Genomic DNA, 21,700 nt, shown 5'->3' with positions numbered 1-21,700 from the left:
GACCAGGTCTGGAAACATTGTTTTATTGATCTGATCTGTACAGGGACTTAAAAGCTTTCGAAGTACTCTCCTCTTGCGTCGATGCACTTCTGCAATCGATGTTTCCACGCTGCAAATGCCCCCTGGAAGTCAGCAGCCGGCATGTCCTTTAGAAATGTGGTCACGGCTGCTTGGATGGCTGTGACGTCTGCAAAACGGGTTCCTTTCAAGCGTGGCTTCAGCTTCGGGAAGAGGAAGAAGTCGGCCGGGCTCACATCTGGGCTGTAGGGTGGTTGTGGAAGGACTTCCACCCCAATCCGGGTCAAAAAGGAGGTCACTAAGAAGGCGGTGTGGGCAGGGGCATTGTCGTGATGCAACTTCTTTTCCGCTTGACGCTCCTGTGCAGTCTCTCAAGGACTTGTTTGTAGAAGGCGGCGTTGACGGCTTGTCCTTGGGGTACAAACTCCTTGTGGACCACCCCCACATTGTCAAAAAAAACAATCAACATTGTTTTCACCTTTGACTTCGACATTCTGGCCTTCTTGGGGCGCGGGGACGCAGGAGTGTGCCACTCCGCGCTTTGACGTTTCGTTTCAGGGTCGTACTGGAACACCCACGACTCGTCACCTGTTATGACGTCATCTTCAAAGTTAGGGTCACTGTTCATGAGGTTCAACAGTTCCTGACAACAATCAACACGTCGTTGCTTTTGTTCGTCAGTCAACACTCGCGGCACCAGTTTCGCACAGATTTTTCTCATTCCCAATTGTTCCGTCACAATCTTGTGCACTGTTGTGTGGTTCATATCGAGTTCATCAGCAATCAATCTCAACGATAATCGACGGTCTGAGTTCAGGAGATCCCTCACTTTTGCCACAGTTTCGTCCGTAGTCACTGTTGTCGGGCGTCCAGCCCTCTCCAGATCCTCAACGCTTTCCTGGCCGTTCCGGAACGCACTGTGCCAACGAAACACCTGGGCTTTGGATAGGGCTTCCTCTTTGTAGGCCTCCGTGATGAGAGAAAGCGTCTGAGTAGCCGTTTTCCCCAGGCGAACGCAAAATTTGATCGCATAACGCTGTTCGATGGAACCCTCCATGTTTGTTGATTTTCCGCCGTGACAAGAATGTTCACAAGGGCTTTGTCCAAGGCTTGTCCGCGCTCCACTAAGGCTCGGAGCCAACTGACGCGCGGTGCGTTGCTTTGCTCGGACCCCCCCCTACATCCTCCATCACCGACAAACCCGCTCCAGCGACACGCGCGCCGCGGCGCGGCGAGTCTCATTACTTATCATACAGACCTTGTATACCTAAATTTATTATCAAATGAATATGCACAGATTCAATAAATCAAGTAACTACTAGAATTTGCACACACACACTAATATATATATAGCTTCTTTGACTGATTCATACACCAAGAACTCATGTTATGTGAGTTTTGAATAGGCCTTTTCAAGTTCACTGTCAATATCACCTTTAGCTTTCCTTGCGTCGTCTTCTAAGCCTTTTTACTTTCTAGCTTTTTGATTAACAGGTTCTTTTCCTGTTCATGTCTTTTTCATATCCACATTCTTTCTTCTTCCTTTTCTCCTCCAATGCAACTTGATAATTCTCTTTAGCACAACGGACAGCATTCAAAAGAGATTTTGTGATTTTTATGTTGTTGACTTCCCCATTGTATCTGATAAGTGTCATACACAGTTCTCTGTGCAACCGAAGTCTCTTCTGCCATGTTCTCAAAAATGCACTCCTTATATAGGAAAAGCCTCTTTCCACATTTGCGTTGAGTTCAGTTGATTATATAGTTTAGCGTCCCTTTCAGCAGCGAGGCTATATGAGACGTGGACCTACTGATTAACGTGGAATCCGAACCACCTGAACTCCCACCGGGAATCGAACCCGGGTCTCCCACGCCAAAGGCGCGTATGCTAACCGCTTAGCCACGAAGGAGCTCACTATTTCCACATTTGCATTTCCATGAAAGAGTATTAAGTGTAGAATGGAGAACCTTCATCAACGCATCTCTCACTTTCTGGGCAGAAATGACATTAGAGCACATCTGTCAAGTCTGTGACACTTTTTTTAAAAAAAATCAAAAGATTCAAAACGCGTTCTGGTATTGATTGAAGAACAATACCGTCGAGCAGCGATTTCAGATATGGGGCCGTCAAGCCAATTGCTTTCAACCAATATGGTTAAAAGTTCCTTGAAGTGGATCATCCCTTCATCACATGCAGTAACCTCTGGATTCCAGTCAACTTAAATTTCAGTGGTAATCGTTCCTGCATTTTTATGACCATTTTCTGCAATATTCTTCACAATCCCTGTAGAACCTGGCTAATTCTGTATCCTTAACATTTTCCCGACATCTCTTTATTTCCTTTTTTGTGGCAAATCCTACACCAACATTTGCTGCATTCAACAAGTTTCTTTCTTTCTGTACATCAATCTTAAAATTTTCAAAGTGTTCTGGTTTCACAAATCTTTGTATAATTACACACACACTCCTATGCAGCTCTGAGTATAGGAAGGGAGCTAAAGGTCTGTCACTATGAAAATCTGTGAGAAATTGTTAAATATAGCTAGCTATGGTTTAAAATAATAATAATAATAATAATTTGGAGCCTAACATTGGGGTTTCAAGATTGTTTTACTACTTCATAACTGTTGCAAGACGGTTTGCTTCCATCTTTCAAGGATGGTGTTTCACAAATTCTTTGAGACAGAGAGGCATATCAAGACCTCGCTGTGCTACTTTCTCACTTAATAACAGGACAGAGCAATATTTATATGGGAACATACCGGGACTTGTTAATTCAGTATATATATATATATATATATATATATATATATATATATATATATATATATATATATATATATATATATATATATATATAACCTTGCATTCTTCAACATTCTTAAATAAATTGTACAGACAACGCAAAAACTTTGCAATATTCCAATCTACTGCAAGCATACCAACTTTAAAAGCATTATTCCATGTATGAAAGCCACAACTGCCTAAGTTTAAAAGAAAAGAGTCACATTCTTCTGATTTCAGAAATGTATTAAACTCTTGAAGAAACTTTAAATTCACCGTGGGTCCATCCATAGAAACCTGTATGATATTTTTGACATCAAGGGGTTTCACAGAGTCCATGAATGCTCCTAGATCTAAGGCTTTACTTTGTCCAAAAAAAGCAGAAGTCAGGTAACGAGTAAAAACCTCTCCCTTAGTAGTGTCCTAAAATTTGACATTGACGTCCATTTGATTTTTCTGAGACACTTTGTTACGTGACTCATCGAACTCAATAACAAATGGACTGTTACTGCACACTGCCTGTATTGTGTTACGAAGTTCCCTTTTAAAATTTGGTGCTAGTCCAAATAAAATGATGTAACCTATCTCAGAACGGGCCCAGTTGCATTTTTGCTGCTATTTCACTGCCTGGGAATAAGTAGGGAAATAATTGTACATCTTTCTCCGCAGAACGGAAGGATTTGTGCGTGTCAATTACTTGTAAACATCATTTAATTTCTGCACTATTAACATTACTGTTTAACAGATACTTCTTGAAGGTCCTTGAGTGAAGATCAGAAGATCCCATATTATTACTATTGCCGTTAGATTTATCAGACAATGCCTGATGAGGAAGATTAACACAAAACAGTGTTAGTTCCGGGCTTTTCACACCTAACGAGGGACCTGAACACGAAATAGTGTTAGTTTCTCGGCTTTTCACTCCCGATGAAGAAGCTGAACTTGGTGTTTATGGTCTTCTTATAAATATGTGAAGGTTGGACGAATCACAGGCTTTCTTTTCTGTGTGTTTCTTCTTCTGTATATGGCTAATTACACGTTTATCGCACCAAACCACAAATTACGAATCAAATTGAAGGTTCACAAACATAGTCGTGCTTTCTGCCTCAATCAGCAGTACCTACTTTCAAACGTTTGAACACGCTCATGGACAATGCAGATGCTTATATTATTTTAATTTTGCATAGAAATGGTAACATTACGAGGTTCATATTAACATTGTTTCACTATAATCCATAAAGAACTCTACTAAGAATGTTAAATGCAATTTTATTTTCATTAGACGTTTATGTTCTACCTAGACTTATTATCAGCAATATGCATAATGGAAATACTTGACTGATCACTGATAAGAAGTAAATCGTAATACATGTTAGTTAAATCGAAACATTTAGGAACAATTTTGGTAGGCCCTAGATTCCCAGCCAATTTGTGCAAAAATCTATAGGATTACGTACATAAAGTCTATTGCAGACTCTTTGTCCTTGTGAGAGAATCGAAAACAATAAAAATCTACACTTTCATATAAATTTGCTTATATGTAAGCCTACCAGTAACTTATAACCAGTACTAGAACTTTTCTTCATGTGCTATTCAGTATAGACTATACAGATCTCTTTTCAGTTTCCAAATACTCATTATGAAATGTATATACATATACTAGATAAAATGAAATTAAAATAAAAAGTACATATAATATACAACGCAGCACACTGACTCACTAGGTATAGAATTTAAGAGAAAGGATAGTTGCTGATGAACAAAAAGTGGGGAAGAGTCAAGGAAATGTAATACTGCAAACAAAAGTCTGGTCGTAGGCCACTATCAGTCATATTCAGTGAAAAATAACTATGCTGAAATGTATTTGTTCTAACTATATATATAGAGACAGCGGCGGCAACGAAAAAAAAAAAAATCAACGAAACAAATAAACAAATAAAAACAATCAAAATGTGTCCGCGCATATCTTCTTCCAGGGCTATAATCAATGGCTTTCAGGCAGTTGAATCGTCCTAGCTTGATCATTACAGGACCGACCTCAAACGCTTCAATAAATTCTACAGGAATTACTGTAAATACTTGCCAACTGTATCGTGCCAACATTTTATAAGACAATCCCCGTTTCAGAAGGATTTCTAATAATTACTCAACTTATACTTCGAAAAGTCATTGTATAGGTAGATGCCTCAACTTATACTTCATTCGCAAACATGCATATTTAGATGTCGAATCTGAATAGTTTCTGTGACAACTTGATTTAGGCTCCATAGTTCTCTAGCTAGGATGCTTCAGAAACCTACTTCTTGAACATTGGCAGCTTGTAACTCCGAAAGGGAAAGTAATTTGACGAATGTATATAAACATTTCTTTCTTTCATTCGATATGAAAAGTCACCTCACATTTTTTTTCTGCAGCTCCCATGTTATGTTTCTTTTTATCCTGATAATTGGTTTCTCGTAGTATGTGAATTATCAAAGCAAGCAGTGAAAAAAGGGAAAATATGCAATTATGTGATTACGTAAAATGAATGAAAAAAAAAAAAAAAAAAAAAGAACATTTTCTCGTAAACGGAGAATACTTCCTAATCCTAAATTTATTATTTTAAATAGAACATGCCTATATCGTTTAATACGGCGGTTATTGCATACAATCTGGATTTCATATTAGAAGTTTAATATCATTATTGATTTGTGAGATTTCAATGTACAAAAATTTGCTTCTGCTACTGCTAATCCTATTGTGCGTTATTGCAGCGAAAGGACTTTGCCTCTCCCTACAGTACTATGTTGTGTTCCGTTTTTCTAATATTTTGTTTCGTCCATTACTTACAGAGGTTGATTACTCGAAGGATCAAGCTGAGCTGTAAACTAAAACGCTTTCGACACTGAATTAAAATCAATCAATCCATCAAATTGTAATAGTTACCTACTTGGTTTGTTCGAATTAATATGAATATTCGTCCTAAAATAGAAAATCCAAATATAGAAGAACGTGCTGCTCTTAGGGCGGCCGATCGGATCAATTCCTTCGAATTGGGTCATGCATTAAAAGTGCACTCTACTCTCGGTTGCTGCACACACACACGAGAACGCATTGCAATATGACTTTCTTTACAACCTCAGTGACTGTAGTACCTGGAGAAAGAGCTTTTCCCAAGTTGAAACTTAAAACTTTCTTACAATAAAAAGGAATAATAATACAAGTCACTAACAGTTTATGAATATTAAATGATATTTAGAAATTCAAAAAATGCAATTTGGTCCCAACACGACACTTAAATTTTTTTCATTTTTTTTTTCCCAGAAGAAAAGCAAAAGTTTAAAAAGAAATAATTTCACAATCAGTAAAACAAGTGATATTATGACTATGTACTTCCCATACATGATGCTCAAATACTATAAGTTACTAGTAGGTTACATATAAGAAAACTTATATGAAAATGTAGATTGGATCTGTTTGGCTTATTAACTCGTATGCATTGTTTAAAGTGCAGATTTTGATTGTTTTCCATTCTCTCACAGGAACACAAAGCTTACAATAGACTTTATATACATAATCCTATATAGACGTTTGTATAAGTTGGCTAGGTATCTGGGGCCTACCTAAATTGTTCCCAATCAGGTTTCTCTATTAGTGCTTGGATGTTTCTTTACTCACCAAAAATAAATAAATACATAAATAAAACAGTATGTCTACTCAATTCTTTACTTGTCTCTTGTCTCTATATTGAACAAACGTCTGCTTATTTCTCTGCTTTGTTCTGATAATACTTTACCTTCTACGAAAGTACAGAAGGTTGTTCGTCGGTGCTGCCAACTGGCGTATTACGCTGGAATTATGGATTTGATGGCGGAAGCAATGTTGTGTCTGACTTTGTAGGTGGGTGAGTGTTGGTATAGAGTATTATCAAATGGCGCCGAAAAAAACCGGTACTGGGAGGGCTACGTAATGGCCCTTTTCTATGGTAAGTTTTCGTACCTACGCATTGTGAAACAGTGTCGGGAGAATGGATTAACACTCGGAGTGATTGCTACAAAAGCTATTGTGGCCTGTTACACCAACAGGCTTCTCTTGCGAAACATTCACCAACGAAAACCACCAGAAGAAGGGCTGCAAGCAAAGTAACACCGTAGTGCTAAAGGGGATCCGTCGATTGGTGTACCAAGAAAATCCCCCCCGAGCCAACGTGATATGGGCCACAGATTCCACCTCGCACCGTCAACTGTGAACAAAACAATTCGCAAATGCCTCAGGTTGAAGTGTGTGCGGAAAGCCTTTGTACATCATCTCCTACCGCGTCCATTGCCGAACTAAGACGAACTGTAGGAAACTACATGATAAGTACCTGGCGGATTCCAAATGGAAGAACGTTGTCACACTGGATGAATCGTATGTTCATCTCATTGCTAGTGGTCCCAGCTCGCGCCAAGTGAGCTATGTGGTGGACAAACACCGTGCGCGTGGGTTTTCTCGGGGTTCTCCCGTTTCCCTCCACTTTCTTCATTCCAAGATTTCATTCATTTCTCATCATCACTGTCTCCTTTACCATAGCCGGCATAATCATGGGACATAAAAGTTAAAAATTCAATTTTTCATTGCTAGTGGTCACATTCAAGCAATCACATACCATGACATTGACGGCAAGGAACGCAGCAACTTTATTCGTCAGTGCAGGGCAAGTTTTTCTCGTGGCTTTATGATTGTTACGGGATTCGGATATGAGGGTAAGTTGCTGATACGCAAGGTGAACAAAAACGTGAATGCAAGATACAAGTACTTCCAAGAATCTATTCTGACACCTATCTATCGGAGAAACATTCCACAATTGTATGGAATGCACGCGAACCAGGTGATGATCCATATGGACAAGGCTTCGAGTCATATTGCCAGAACATCACTACGTTTTTATTAAGAAATGGCAAAGGAATTAGGAAGCCATTCCTATGAAAAGTCCAGATGCCAGTCCAATGGATTTTTGCGCATTTGGACTGTCGAAACGACGTCTATGTATCGCCGTCCGTGAACCCTGGATTGTCTATGGAAAGCGTACAGGGAGAAGTGGGATAGAATCCCATGCCTGTCCGGCGCCGGGGCTTGCCGCAATGAAAACTGCGATACCGTATGATAGTCCACAATGCTGAGAGTCCGATAGAACATCATCGGTGGTAGCGGCGCGGTATCTCTTAAGGTGAGTACCCGTCAAAAATGGTCAGATATGAAGTGAATAACCTTCTGTACATGAAGATGTCAAACAAACGAATATTGAACTGATTAAGAATAGCGATTCAGTAATATGCCTTAATTCCCATCGTTATATCGAAGTATTTGATTACTCTTGTTCAAGAACACATTTCCGTTCTTTATCTGTAACAATCGATAACGGAAGGAATAATAATAATATTATATTATTCCCTCCGATAACGGAAGGAATAATACTACAATTTACACTGTAAGATAAATGTATGCTTCTATAATTCCAATAATTCTGTCTATAAATTGACCAGGCTTTGGTCCTCATATTTCCGCAAGTACTACTTGACAAGAGCATACGTGAAACCCTATAACGAGAGTAAATCCCAATCCTGCCTGAAATTGAAGGTAGGTACCGATTATTACTTTACCGATTATGCCACCAGGGTTTTAATTTATACCGCAAAAAATCTGTAATTGTTCGTGTTACCATATACAGTGATGACACTAAATTTTCAATTTGATTCTCTGTTTAGGTACAGCGGGGGACACTTCTAAATGGTACAGCCATATGGAGATTTACGGCTAAGGTGTACCATTTAGAAGTGTCCCCCGCTGTACAATAAGACTACATTTAACATTTTTTATTTAACAGAGAAAGTTATCACCTTGTACGCATGCACTTCATACCTTAGTAAAAGGTCCTGCAAATCTCCACAATCCTCCGAAGCCACAACTTTGCAGGTAGTGCAACTGTTGCTGACTTGTATCCTCACACGCGATCATGTTCTGAATCACGTTTTGCACAGCATTCAAAATCGCTTGGTCATGGCAGAGTGACAATACGTTTGTGATTTTTGCGTCAAGCAGACTGTGACTGAAAAGCAAAATGTTTACACACTTATTAATTACCATCTAAATACAGAAAATCGTTTAATTTTCGCTGTTACAGTATACATTTCATCCCGCACCATTTACTCCATTATAGTTAGCTACTTCTTTCACTATGTCAAATTCTAATTCTGGTCCATACTGGATTCAAATATATAGGTAGATTGATAATTGAACAGGAATTTATTTTCGTATGGAGTTAATGTTATGTTAAGACTTTATTATTATTATTATTATTATTATTATAACAACGAAGACGTGTGTACTTTACGTTAACCCTGATCATTTCAGGAAATACAATGAAAGATTTGCCGCCACATCTTGATAAAACTGTGATACGCCAAATAAAAATACACCGGTCTGTAAATTACTGAAGTCCTTCACACGCTGCCTGTTGAAATTAATTATGCTTGAACTAAATTAGGAGAACAAACCACCCTAATGGATTAGTTTTATGGTTGCTTTTATAGAGTTAACACAGCAGTAACTTTTTAAGATAATTGCAATTAACTGTAAAGACCGTTAAAACTGAAGAAACTGAATATTTTGGGCAAAGAAGTGATATAATGTTAATGTTATGAGCTTTACTATTGAAATTTCTATTTTCGCTGTGAAGTCTTTAGACCATCACATAACTAAATATAATACTTTTAATCAGCGACACAAGCGACACAACAATTGCTCCATACAACTTTACGAAACTTAAGAAAACTGGATTGGAGCTGATATTTCAATTAACTGCCTGTACATACATAAATATTGGCAACATTAACTTTTATGCAGAATACTTTATGGACGCTTGACGGCTGAATAAAAGGATAAACTGTAATTGACAGATATTAACTTACTTTATATATTGATAAAATAGGTAGAAATCTGTTGTCAAATTTAATAAAATGGCTCAACAGAATAAATAAACAAGCCAGAAAATTATGATTATACATATTGCTAGTGCTTCATATGTTTTTGTCAACGTTAATTTACACATTCAATTTGACCGGAAATTTATTTCTTCCAAATTGGAAAGTTCTATCTTCCTGTATATATTCTATTAAGTCATTTCTTAGTGTTAAGTGTTTATTCCTCAGCAAAATCAAGAAAAATAATTGTAAAGAGTTCCAATGAACCTCGACAGAGATTGGTTTAATTTGCTGCTAAAATACCAATAAATACTTACATGACAGGGAATACTTTCGGGAAGACGACAGATGATTCAGCGAGATATTCGTAGAGAATCCTTGTCTCGTTCTCATCAGTTGTGTATTTGACTAGAGTCGCTAACACAGTTAATACCAAGGCTTGTATCGACGTATCAGTAAGAACGTCTGGATCCAGTAAAATGTTATTTTCATTAGATACTGATACACGAGTGCTGCGATCCTAAAAGACGTAAAATACACAAAAAACACATTAAATTAAATGAGAATATTTTACAATAAATGATAAGATGTCAAGCAAACAGACCAAAGAAATAAAATAGTATCTATATATGGCATTTCAAACTTCAACACAGAACTACTGTTCGTTCCCAATAGTGATTAAGCTACGAACACGATATATGACCAAGACTACAAAAGGACAACGACGTGTAAAGACGTAAAAAAAATATTTAGTGAATACTAAGACAAAGCAGGAAGAGAAACAAAGGTTGTCTGAAATGAAGACTTTAATAAAAATCATGATGCAACAATTGAAAACAAAAATACAAAATTTTAACATATCATCATGCAGTAGTCATTCAGTCATGATTATGTGATTGCATTCATTCAGATATTTAGTCAAGGGAAAAATATGGTACTTAGGATATTTCAAACGAGCATTCAGGGACATAAGCTGTGGATTTATATATGCACGATGCTAGAGGAAGTATGACATCCACTGTACAAATAAAAGCAAGAAGAAATATGGACCAATTGTCAACATTTCTATGGAAACAGTGCTAGAGATTTGTGAACTCTTTATCCAAGTACAAAAACAATAAAACTGATGAACGAATACAGCACTTTCTTATTTCCGAACACGAGTAATAATTAACAGGAACAATGTAAAATACAGGGCGTTTCAAATAATGTGCTTCTTCCTATGCTACATTAACACATCGAACTTTGAAAAAGATTAAGTTTAGCAATGTTATTCGGCAAGAAATTATCTCTTGCGAAGGACAAACGATTTTCCACACAAATTAAGACTAATTGCCTTATAAGAAATATGTTCATATATCGCAATATTTGTATTACATACAAAATCATATTTCATTAAACAAATACGTTTCAATTGAATAAGCCGATTCCCTTTATTGTAGAGACTAAAATACGGGAGAGACATGTAATATAGATTTTATGGTGTTTGAATCAACATTTTATCATATCTGATTTCCGAGATTCTGATGTATATAAAAATTTGCTTCTGCTACTATTACTACTATTGTGCGCTATTGTAAAGCGAGAGTATTGGAGCCCTTTCCAGAGTACGTTCTGCCCTTGAAGTTTCGTCGCCTTATTCTGATAACATGCTGTAGAGTACACAGTTTATACAACAAATTTCATAAATTCTGCACCCTTTAAACAATCAACGAGTTCCACCGAAACTCATTTCTTCTCCGCTACTCTTGAACTACCTGTTTTCAAATCAAGAGTAGAAACATTACGTGATCTCGGGAAAGCTATTATCAATAAAACAAAAATGAAAGTTGAATGCTGTCGGCTCCCTAGACACAGTAAGTACTACATCTACACAGCTCGTAAGAAATTATGATTTGCGTCGAATAACTTCCATCCTATTCGCTCAGCATACAACTATAAGAAATCAGCTTATCTACATCTTATCTACATAAGGGTAAGATAAGATGTGCAGGCGTAAAACTGGACCTGCTTAGCAACAGCGACCATCATTTTCACTTCACTAGAGGGTGCAACAAGCGTTACTACTACATATACCCACATACAAGGTCACTTTCTTATAGTATTGAAATTTCTAATACGAAGTACAGTGTGAGTTGTGTAACTGAAGAATACGTATCTTGAGTTGATTTGACTTTATTTTAGTTTAGCGTCCCTTTCAGCAGCGAGGCTATATGAGACGTGAAATTACTGATTAACGTGGAATCCGAATCACATGAGCTCCCGCCGGGAATCGAACCCGGGTCTCCCACGCCAACCGCTTAGCCACGAGGGAGCTCAAGAATACGTATCTTCTAGCATATTCCTATTTAATAAATGCTAACAAAGAAGAAGACCGAAGTATAGAAGAGGCTCCCGCGCAATATGAAGTAAGATATCCCGAAAGAAGATATCCTACAGCAGTCATATTTCCCTGGGGTTTTAAGAAGTGCGCTATCATCAGAAGCAAGATTGCCCGAGGCAAACTGTATGATGCAAGGGAGATATTTAACGCGCGACTGCAAATGACCCCATGCCAAAATATGTGATATTTCTACCGTCCTAGCCTGAGCTCAATGCCAATTTGTTTCTTCCCATTCTTCTCAACGCCCATTTCTTCGATGCATTGGCTCCATGCATACCACTTGTGTTTAAGGGAAGAGTAATGTGAAGCCAATTTCCAACGCCGAATAGTTTTTCGTCAATGGGTTCAAAATACTATGGCATAAAAATTAACACTATATTTACGAATCAACCAACATGAGATGCAGTGAACTAACTAAATATATCGGATTTTCTTCAATATAAACACCCTTCCTTTTTTGAACTGCTAGGCTAAAATTCTTGAGAGGCGCTAATGATCGCCTAATAGGTTTTTGGACAAAATACACGTCAAACAATAAAACTGCCGAAAGGGAGAAAGGGAAAATGAGAAAATGAAACAAGAAGGGAAGAGTAATGTGAAGCTACAAGAGACGGATTATTAATGAAAGTGAATGACTATGAAACTGATGAAATATTATAGGAAACGGAAGAACCTCGTGAAAATTCCATGCACACGACGCTGAGAAGAGGAAGTAAGTTGTCCGACATTACACCATTGTTAAACTGCACAGTACTGCCATTTTGATTTTCCTGTGTCAAAATAAGAAAGGAGAACGAAAACAATAACTGATTTGATAATTTTGACAATGTAAAGCTATACTGTCGAGTTTTAATTTTTCAGTTCTTAACACAGCACATAAGTTTAAGCATAGTATTTTGCATAATGAATAAAGATATTACAAGTAACTATTTCGAATGATATTTCTAACAAGTCAATGGTTTTATAGCCAATCATGAGCCGTTGATTTGACTCTTTTTAAAGGGAGGGAGGATATATTCGAAGGGTGTTTATATTCGAGTAAATATAGTATAGTAGTGATCAGTGGAGAATCTTAACTGGTTATAACTTGGCCAATACCCACAAATAAGATCATTCAATCTTTGGTGTAGTATTCTTGGTGGCAAAAATCAATGGACCTTGTTTTTCGATGACAGAATGACCGCGGTTCGATTGTGATTTTTTCACATGAAATTTCCCCTATGTGGTACTAAAATGATGCCGTTTGTGCATATTCAGCTCCGAGTGGTTAACAAGCTAAACATTCTACGCCCAAGTAAACTGAACGCCAAGATCCCCACGATCTCTAGATTTGAGACCTCTTGACTTCTTTCTATGAGGATAAGTAGCACTACATGTTAATGTTACAAAACCTATCACTCCGGAAGGTATACCGTTCACCTCCGTAACAAGCGGACAACCAAACATTCAACAATTTAAACATTAAGTCCCAATCTGATTAGCAGTGTTATAAATGTCACGAGAATTGCAGTCTGGTTTCTCATACATTTATTTTAATAAATATAATGAAACTCACTCATTTGCACTTAGCCATAAATAGCGCTGTATGGTACCACAAATTAAATGTTTCATAAAATGAAAACTACTTCAACAAGTCATTCAACTTTGGTTGTAAAGAGCTTTTTCCGACGTGTTTAAATAACCTGTTTCGTATTAAATAGCAAGTATGTTTCATTTTAAAATGATGCTATACCTTCTTTAATATTTCAAGTTGAATAAAAATTAAAGGCTTGCCTTCCGCATTACCCGTATGACAGTCTTTTGAAATATAATTAGTCTATCAAGAATTTCTTTATTATAAGATGAAACAAATTATCTGAAACACCCTGCATAGCAATTACTTGCATTAATCTTAACCGTTGGCAAAGCTTCATGCTCTCTCCGTAAATGAGATTTATCAATAAAGCAATCTCTCTGTATTAACTTCGTAAATATTTTGTACGGATTGAGAACCAGTAAGCTCAGAACAACGATACAATGACACAGTAAAATCTGACTAATACACGGATAATCAAACCCTAATTTTGCTTTCCGCATTAAGGTGCTATTTAATTAAATACAAACTGCACTTCCCAAATACTATTATTGTTGTGAATTACGCAGACAAATGGTACTGATGTTACGGTACAACGTAACATTAACTTCCAGAGTAATTTCTAGGCTTTCTTGAGTATCCTATTGAAACATTCACTAATTGACATTCGGAAATAAACAAAAATATAGATACATTTGCTAATTTTTGCCTTTTAGCAAGGTACGACACTATGCTATGCTGACATAATTTTAAATAAACAATTAGCGATTTCACGTTCACTAAAGAAGTATTCTAAACGTAATATAGCAAATACAGACCAATATGTATATAATCTCATCACAGAGCGTACAACTGAAAGAAATATAGATCATATGTAATGAAATACAAGCAGGTAATTTACAAATGTAACCAGATATGAATGTGACTTTCCTTTAAAAATAGCTTGTAACAGTAGATTTCCATGTTTCTCATTAACTATATTCTCTTGAGCCGATTCTTTAATTTGTGCATGTGAATCATGAATTTTTATCAACCTATATGATTTTCAACGACCTAGATCTGAGAATGAAAATATTTGGTATATGCAAAGTTCTACCAGCTCCTGTTGTATAGATAGAAATTCAAACAATAAGAAACTTAACTCGCTTAAGACTGTGAATAATAACCATCATTATTGATAACATCTTGCATCTTTCTGGTAGAAGATTACTCTCGCATCGGTTAAAGTCCGCAGGTTTTGAATTGAATAACTAATACACGCCAATTTTCACAGCCTTCACATCATCAGATATTCCAAGTCAATGAATTCTGCAATGCGCGAAACAAATGACACTCTGTTGGAGACAAGTCAGAGGGGCAGGATGAAACCTCCCAAGCGAGACTCATTAATGTCTGACGTGCCACGGCAGCCACATGCGGTCTACTGTTATCACGTTAGATGTTGACTGACGATTGACAAGGCATGGCCGCTTTGGTTGCAATACTCCGTACAGTCTGTCCAGCTGCTGATAGTAGAGGGTCACATTCATGGTTTGGTTAATTTCTAGGGCCTTCCAATGCATTATTCCTTTCACATCCCACCACACACTAAATAATACCTTCTTATGATGAAGTTCTGTTTTGAGCAGTGGTTCAGAAATGCGGCACACAATTCTGTGATGCTTCACGTTTCGGTACTTAACCAACCTCTCATCGCTTGTGACAATTCGCTACAAGAACTGGTAATTTTGGTACTGGTTATGCAAGAAAACACAGTTTTAGACTCATCCCTCCCACTGATCTGCACTTAGTTGATGCAGAATTCACAATCAGCTTTTTACAAAAACCAGAGCTTTAGAAAAAAAACTGGGACGTGTACGTTAATTCCGTTAAGATTAGCTTTGGGCTTGGCCAAGAACCTCTTCAAAAAACACTGCTAGATGTCTCAAGCTTGAAGATGATCTTGACAACTTCTCTCTCTGTTCTTGAATTTTCCATACAAGCGACGACACTTGATATAAATAACTGCATTCGCGCGTGCAGTTCCCAAATATGTATTTCGACAAGCAGCGGACCGTACTGCGTTTATGGAATCCAAAAAGTAATCAGTGTCTGACATGTTTATTACCGGATTCATTTCCCCTACATGCTATTCAGTCCCACATGAACGCTCGTCCACATTCACTGCATGCTGCTGCTGTAAGGGTCGCCTTATTACGTGAGCACCGATTCTTACATTGACAACACAATTAGTGAAATTGGTGCTCTACTAAATTATGATACGTGAACAACGGGTAGAACTTATGCACATATCTAATATAATGCTTTAAAGATTATATAAAATATTGTTAGTTTACGATCAAGTTTTCCGAATTTCAAAATGATCGCTATGGAGGAACAATAAATACGCACTAAAAATAGATCATTTTTGCTTTTGTACATACATTCCATCCATTTCCTTCGTAGCTGGAAACAGCTTCCATAGCTGATAAGGATGATTTTGGTAGTAGATCTAACATGTATGTCCGAAGTTTACATAATAAAGCTTATGTTGAAATTTATACACTTACATGCATGCAATATTCTAACGCGAAAATTGTAAATCTGAGTCATGTGTGGTTGGTTGTGGACCATAATGCTTTTAAAAGGGGCACTCTTTTAATTTCACCAAATATTTATTTACTTACAGAAATGGATTAGTTATATTTCAATTTGGTGTGAAACAATATTCAATGGACCTCGATAAGCCTAACAGAGTCTCTGGCTTCGAGAACTGAGGTCAGAACTTCTTAGTCATAAGGAAAGCATGATAATATACCCCACCCTACTCGCTGATATAAAGACGCTTAGTTCTACAATGTTTTCCAGTTTGAACTGTCTAAAATCTGAGAGATAAATTAATAATGACAAGTATAAAACACAAAATAATTAAACTATTATTTACAATTGTTAATAAGCTGCAAAGAAATACAATTTTAATGAACACATAACACGTTTATGAATTCAGTCATTCTAAAATTCGAATCAAGTAAAATCTTTTCCGATATTCTCTTTATGAATCTATTCCCGATAATCATTAAGACTTTTTAAAATCTACTTTCAAAAGCAAATGCCTGGGTCTGCTGAAGCAACTAGGAAAAAAAAAAAAAAATAAGGCTCCAACTGCTACTGGCGGAAAAGCATCTACACTTGAAGGTGCAACAATGCCAACGATTTTCTGTATTGTTTCTCTTCTCTATACTAGGCTATTTGGTGTGCATTTAACAAATTGCACCAGCCTACCTTATTTCCAGACGCATTGCCTTCCAACCTACTTTGTTCTTGGGTTGTCGGAGCAGAGAAAGAACGCTGCGTTTTGAAAAGAACCTTTGCATTCTGCTCTCAGATGTGAAGTTGCAGAGAGGCCACAAGTGGGCAAAATAAGGGAGAGACATGGGCAAGCACAAAAGAGAAACGAAAGAAAAAAAGAAAATTTAGATTCAAAATTCTTAATGGAAAAAGAATATATAGAGAGGATGCACGTTCTTTTATCAAAAGAAGGAAAATTCTCAAACTACTACCCATAAACCTTACTTTGCCCATGGAAGCACCACCTTCTATGGACTTCTGAGTATTAGGTGCTGGTACTGATGAAGATCGCTGTGTGCGAAATAAGGGCCGGGGATTCTGCAAGCCCAAATCCAAGCTTCGCCACCCTTTAGTATCACTTGACTGTACCTAGAAACAATGCGTTCGGCTCAGTTTGTGCTACTGAGGAACATAAGGGGACAGACAACTGCGATTTAAAACAGACGATGAATCTTCCGTGTTTCTACTTCCTGCAGTGTCAACAGATGATTATATTTGAAAGAGATACATGTTTATAGACTATGAAAGATACCACCTAAAACATATAGATATAAACACGTCAACAAATTTCATGCATTTCAAAATTATTTCACTGATACAGAATACATTCATCCGAAAATTTTCGGGGAAAACTTACTGCTAAGCACACACAAATGAAAAACCTTATACCATAAGTTACTATTAAAACAATACACTTATTAAGTGATTATATTGTCATTCTACTCCTAGACTTCTGCAATTATTTCTGAACCGTTTATATTCATAATTTTATTTTGAAGAGTGAATGCTTTCGATATTAACGATTTTAAAACACTAAACAGTAATTCAATGTTTATTAAAGTTTTATATTGTTAAAAGCACACAGTACTACTCAATTTATCAGCACAAGAACAAATCTAGTAAAAGATTTTCATAATTTCTTTCAGCAGTACACCGGAAGTCAAAAACATCATATGAAGTCTCAAACAAGTGTACCAGAATCCGGAAATAGACATTAATACGAAGCCGTAGTATACACTAATACAAAGGTCTAGTCGCTAGTGCATTGTCTTTAGTAAAATAAACTTTAATTCCAAGTGGGAAAGCATCGAACGAACCACAGAGGTTGCTGCTGACGAAAGACGTGAACTGAAATCAATCAACACTAATGCGTAGTTTTGTTTTCTAACACATTTTATATGAAACGTATGAATATTAAACGTTGGTTGGGAAGATGTTAAGTGTCTTCTTGATTAACAAAATTATTAAAGTTAACATATTTATTACATACCTTGACATCGAATTTAAGAATTTCTTGAGCAAACTGTTTTAATACTTATATGCTATCGATGTATTTACTCCTAGTACATCAAATAAATTACCCGACCTTTTTCTAAATTGTAAACATTTCATGATATACACGTAATATACTAAACTGTCATCATTTACTTGATCACTCTTGTTCATCGGGAAAAAAAAGAAGAAAAAACTGAAGCAGATCTACTCAATATTTTCAACGCTAAAAGTACTTGCAGAAATTTAAAATATTATTCTACTTGAATTTCTTTTACAACAAGGAAAAAAGTATGAAGCAGGATATTATTAGTGATCCTTCTAATCTCCAATATAACAATTAAGCCAGGTACTAATACGAACTAATTTTCACGAACAAGGACTTCTTATGTAAGTTGTATGTTCTTGCGGTGACATGATGTCACTGCGGCAGAGAGAACCTGCCACTTTTGTATGCAGACCATTGGATCAAAATTTCTCTATTGCTAAATATAAAAAATGCAGCACGCATTCAACATTTAAAGTTTTTTTTTCCTTTCCTTATCTTCGAATTATTTTTTCCTTTCCCAATTGTATCTTCATTTCTTTACAAAGTTTTGCGGTATCAATCTATTTTATATACATATTGCTACAGACAATCAGTATCAGTAGAACTGGGACATGATACCTAAATCCTTATTATCTCAAAATACCTTTTAAACATTGTGATCATCAAGCCGAACCATTAAACATGAAAAGCAAACCAGTGAGGTGCAGCCTTATCTTTGTAAGTTTCATAGAGAATGTAATACCGTTAACATAAAAGCAGCTCTAACTTGAATCTTGCTGATTTTTAACTGCACTGTGTCCCAAGGTGGCCCAACACTGGTATGCTACGTCAAACATTAATTCTGATTCGTCTGCATAAAACCACAACGGAACTTACCTGTCGTCAAAGATACACTATTTTATTAAATTAAATGGCTTACCTGTTGCACCTGCGTTTGTTTTTGCTGTTTGGCTTGATTAATAGCAGCTTGGTCAAGAACCTCCCACGATTTCTGTCTCCTATTCGCTGGTGCAGTAGAACTAGACCCTGATTGGTAGCTGTCCTTGAGCTCTCTAGATGTTGTGGACGAAGGAGTACTTCCACTTGTTTCTGTTTTCTGAGTCAGCGATGACACAGTGGGGCTCTTTAAAAGAAATATTCAACAGTTATCAAAAACCATTACACACGTGTAATTCGGAACATTTATAATAGATCTTTCTTTTGATAATGATACAGATTTTCTCATCCACACATGCATAGAGGAGTATTAAAATGCTTACGAAAGATGATTTAAATACTACCAAAGAAACGTTAAAAGGAATATGTAATGAATGTATTTACATTTGTTCCCTTCATCTGTGTTCTTCTATTCAATGCTATCACCATTATTGCTTCCATCATTACTAATGCAAGATGGTTATGCACAGATGGTTATCAAAATAATGAAAACTAAAGAAAATGCAACTTGCTTAATTCGGCATAGGACACAGGTAGCCTGCCGAGTAGTTTTGATTCGCCGTAAAATTGACGCATATAAGCCATGAAAAGTTTCCAGAAGCATATTGTACCTTTCCTCATTTTCCTCAGGTAATGCTCAGTTCCGTCAGTGACGAAGGATGGGGAAATCTAATTCAGAATTTGAGTTTCAGAACTAACCACAGATGTTCAATAACCTGGTATGGAGAATGGGTGGAGTAGTGGAAGTGATGTAGCTGATTTTGATTTAACCAATTTATGTTCATGAAAGCACATTTAAATAGTTCCAGCAAATGTGAATTGCTGCATTGTTATCTGGGAAAACTGCATCATTGTCTGAACATTTTTAAGTTTCATACGATTCATACTGTTCATATTCTCAATTTATATAAAGAAATTTATTTTAGTTTCTAATAGTGTCACAGCTGATAGAATTATTTTACTACCTCTATTGTGCATACCATTTTTTTCTTACTCAATTGTTATTTTAATCAATTGCTGCATCTCATTTACAACAGTCTTCACATCAGGCTGTGCGTTCAGCATATGCAATACAGTTTAATCCAGTCTTCATTTGCAGAAAATAGAATTAACCTCTGATTTGAAAAGTTTTGACGTGATTCTTTGTTGCATGTTAATGCTATCTAATTTCGTGTGGTCAATCAGTTTGATACACAGAATGCGGATAAAATACTACGAAACATGTAAGCACAAACTTTGTGTATCATAACTAACAGGTTTATGGCTCATGACCACATCATTGTGCGGGTCAGTGGAGCTTATTAATTTTTACTAGTTTTTCATATTTGAAGATATAACTCAAGTAAGTACAACTTTTCTTATTAGTTTACTGCAATGTTGTGCGCAACTGGAAAAAGAAGGCCAAATAATAACTAATAGTGACAGAATTACACTCAATGTTTTCTAAAAATATCAAATTCATACCTGACCTTTCTGAAATGGATGCTAAGTGTAAATTAATAAACTGAGTTTGGTTAATGTTCTGTAATTTCCCAACAACAACATATTTTAATAGAAGTTACTGATATTTAAAAATTTAGGCGTTTACCGTATACGCTCGCGAAATGTCCGCGCTCGCATAATGTCCGCACCCAAACTTCAGAGATATTTTTTGGTTAAGAAAAAAGTGACCCGCGTAATGTCCGCACACTAAAAATCACAGCTTGAAAATCTAAGTTACGTCTTGTGGTATTTCTAATACAATACCAATTTTCGTACTTCTGGTACCAGACACTCTATTTGAAAATTTATAGTAAATTATACAAAATAATTGTGAATTATTTTATTTTTGTGTAAAATATAATTTTAGGCTAAATAAAATAATTTATATACTAGCTACATATTCATTTATGGATTTTGAGTAAATCCCTTGAATCCAACCTTAATAATAATTTCTAGAATAATAACTGAGTACCGGTAGTATATGAGATATAATATATACAATAAAAACAAACTTTTCTTTCTTCCTTTTTAAAAAAGAAAAAGAAAAGCACATTTTCATACTTCTGGCACCAGACACTCTATTTAAAAGAAAAACTTTCCTTTACATTCCCGTGCAGGTGTCCGTGAGTCATAACGTCGGCGCCAGAAATCCGGTCAGCAGACGGGAGATAAGAATGAAGTGCAGTCGAAACAGATTTTCTGCACACCTGCATCTTGGATTTCGAGGAAATGCTCGCTTTGCAACGACATTTCTTTTCTCTCCTTCCCTAGTCTAATGAATCGCGTATTTTAAGCTTTGTTTTCATTCACTGTACCAGTGCCGATCTACTATCTTCCTAGTAAGTGGCGTGCGTAGAACAAGGTATGGGGAAGTACAGCAGTTATACAGCGGCTTTTAAATTAAAACTCGTTGAATTTGCGCAAAAAAACGAAAA

At 36.5% G+C, this 21,700-nt stretch overlaps 1 protein-coding gene across 4 annotated transcripts in view; it reads right to left on the bottom strand.

Moving 5' to 3' along the window:
- Nf1 (neurofibromin 1) overlaps nt 1-21,700 on the bottom strand; it is a 234,845-nt gene that overhangs the window by 12,777 nt on the left and 200,368 nt on the right. For 3 of the 4 annotated variants that reach the window (XM_081765704.1, XM_081765706.1, XM_081765707.1), the window contains 4 exons: nt 19,267-19,470; nt 17,252-17,395; nt 10,061-10,263; nt 8,683-8,869 (listed from right to left, as the gene is read on the bottom strand). In XM_081765704.1, the coding sequence (XP_081621830.1) occupies nt 8,683-8,869; nt 10,061-10,263; nt 17,252-17,395; nt 19,267-19,470 (738 nt within the window). The remainder of the gene's footprint in view (nt 1-8,682; nt 8,870-10,060; nt 10,264-17,251; nt 17,396-19,266; nt 19,471-21,700) is intronic. The other variant, XM_081765708.1, reaches the window with a different exon arrangement.

This window comes from Thermobia domestica, chromosome 7 (assembly GCF_964235325.1).
Source record: "Thermobia domestica chromosome 7, izTheDome1.hap1.1, whole genome shotgun sequence".
Classification (NCBI taxonomy): Eukaryota; Metazoa; Arthropoda; class Insecta; order Zygentoma; family Lepismatidae; genus Thermobia; species Thermobia domestica.
Note: the sequence above shows the minus strand (reverse complement) of the source record. Positions and strands in the feature narration are given on the sequence as shown.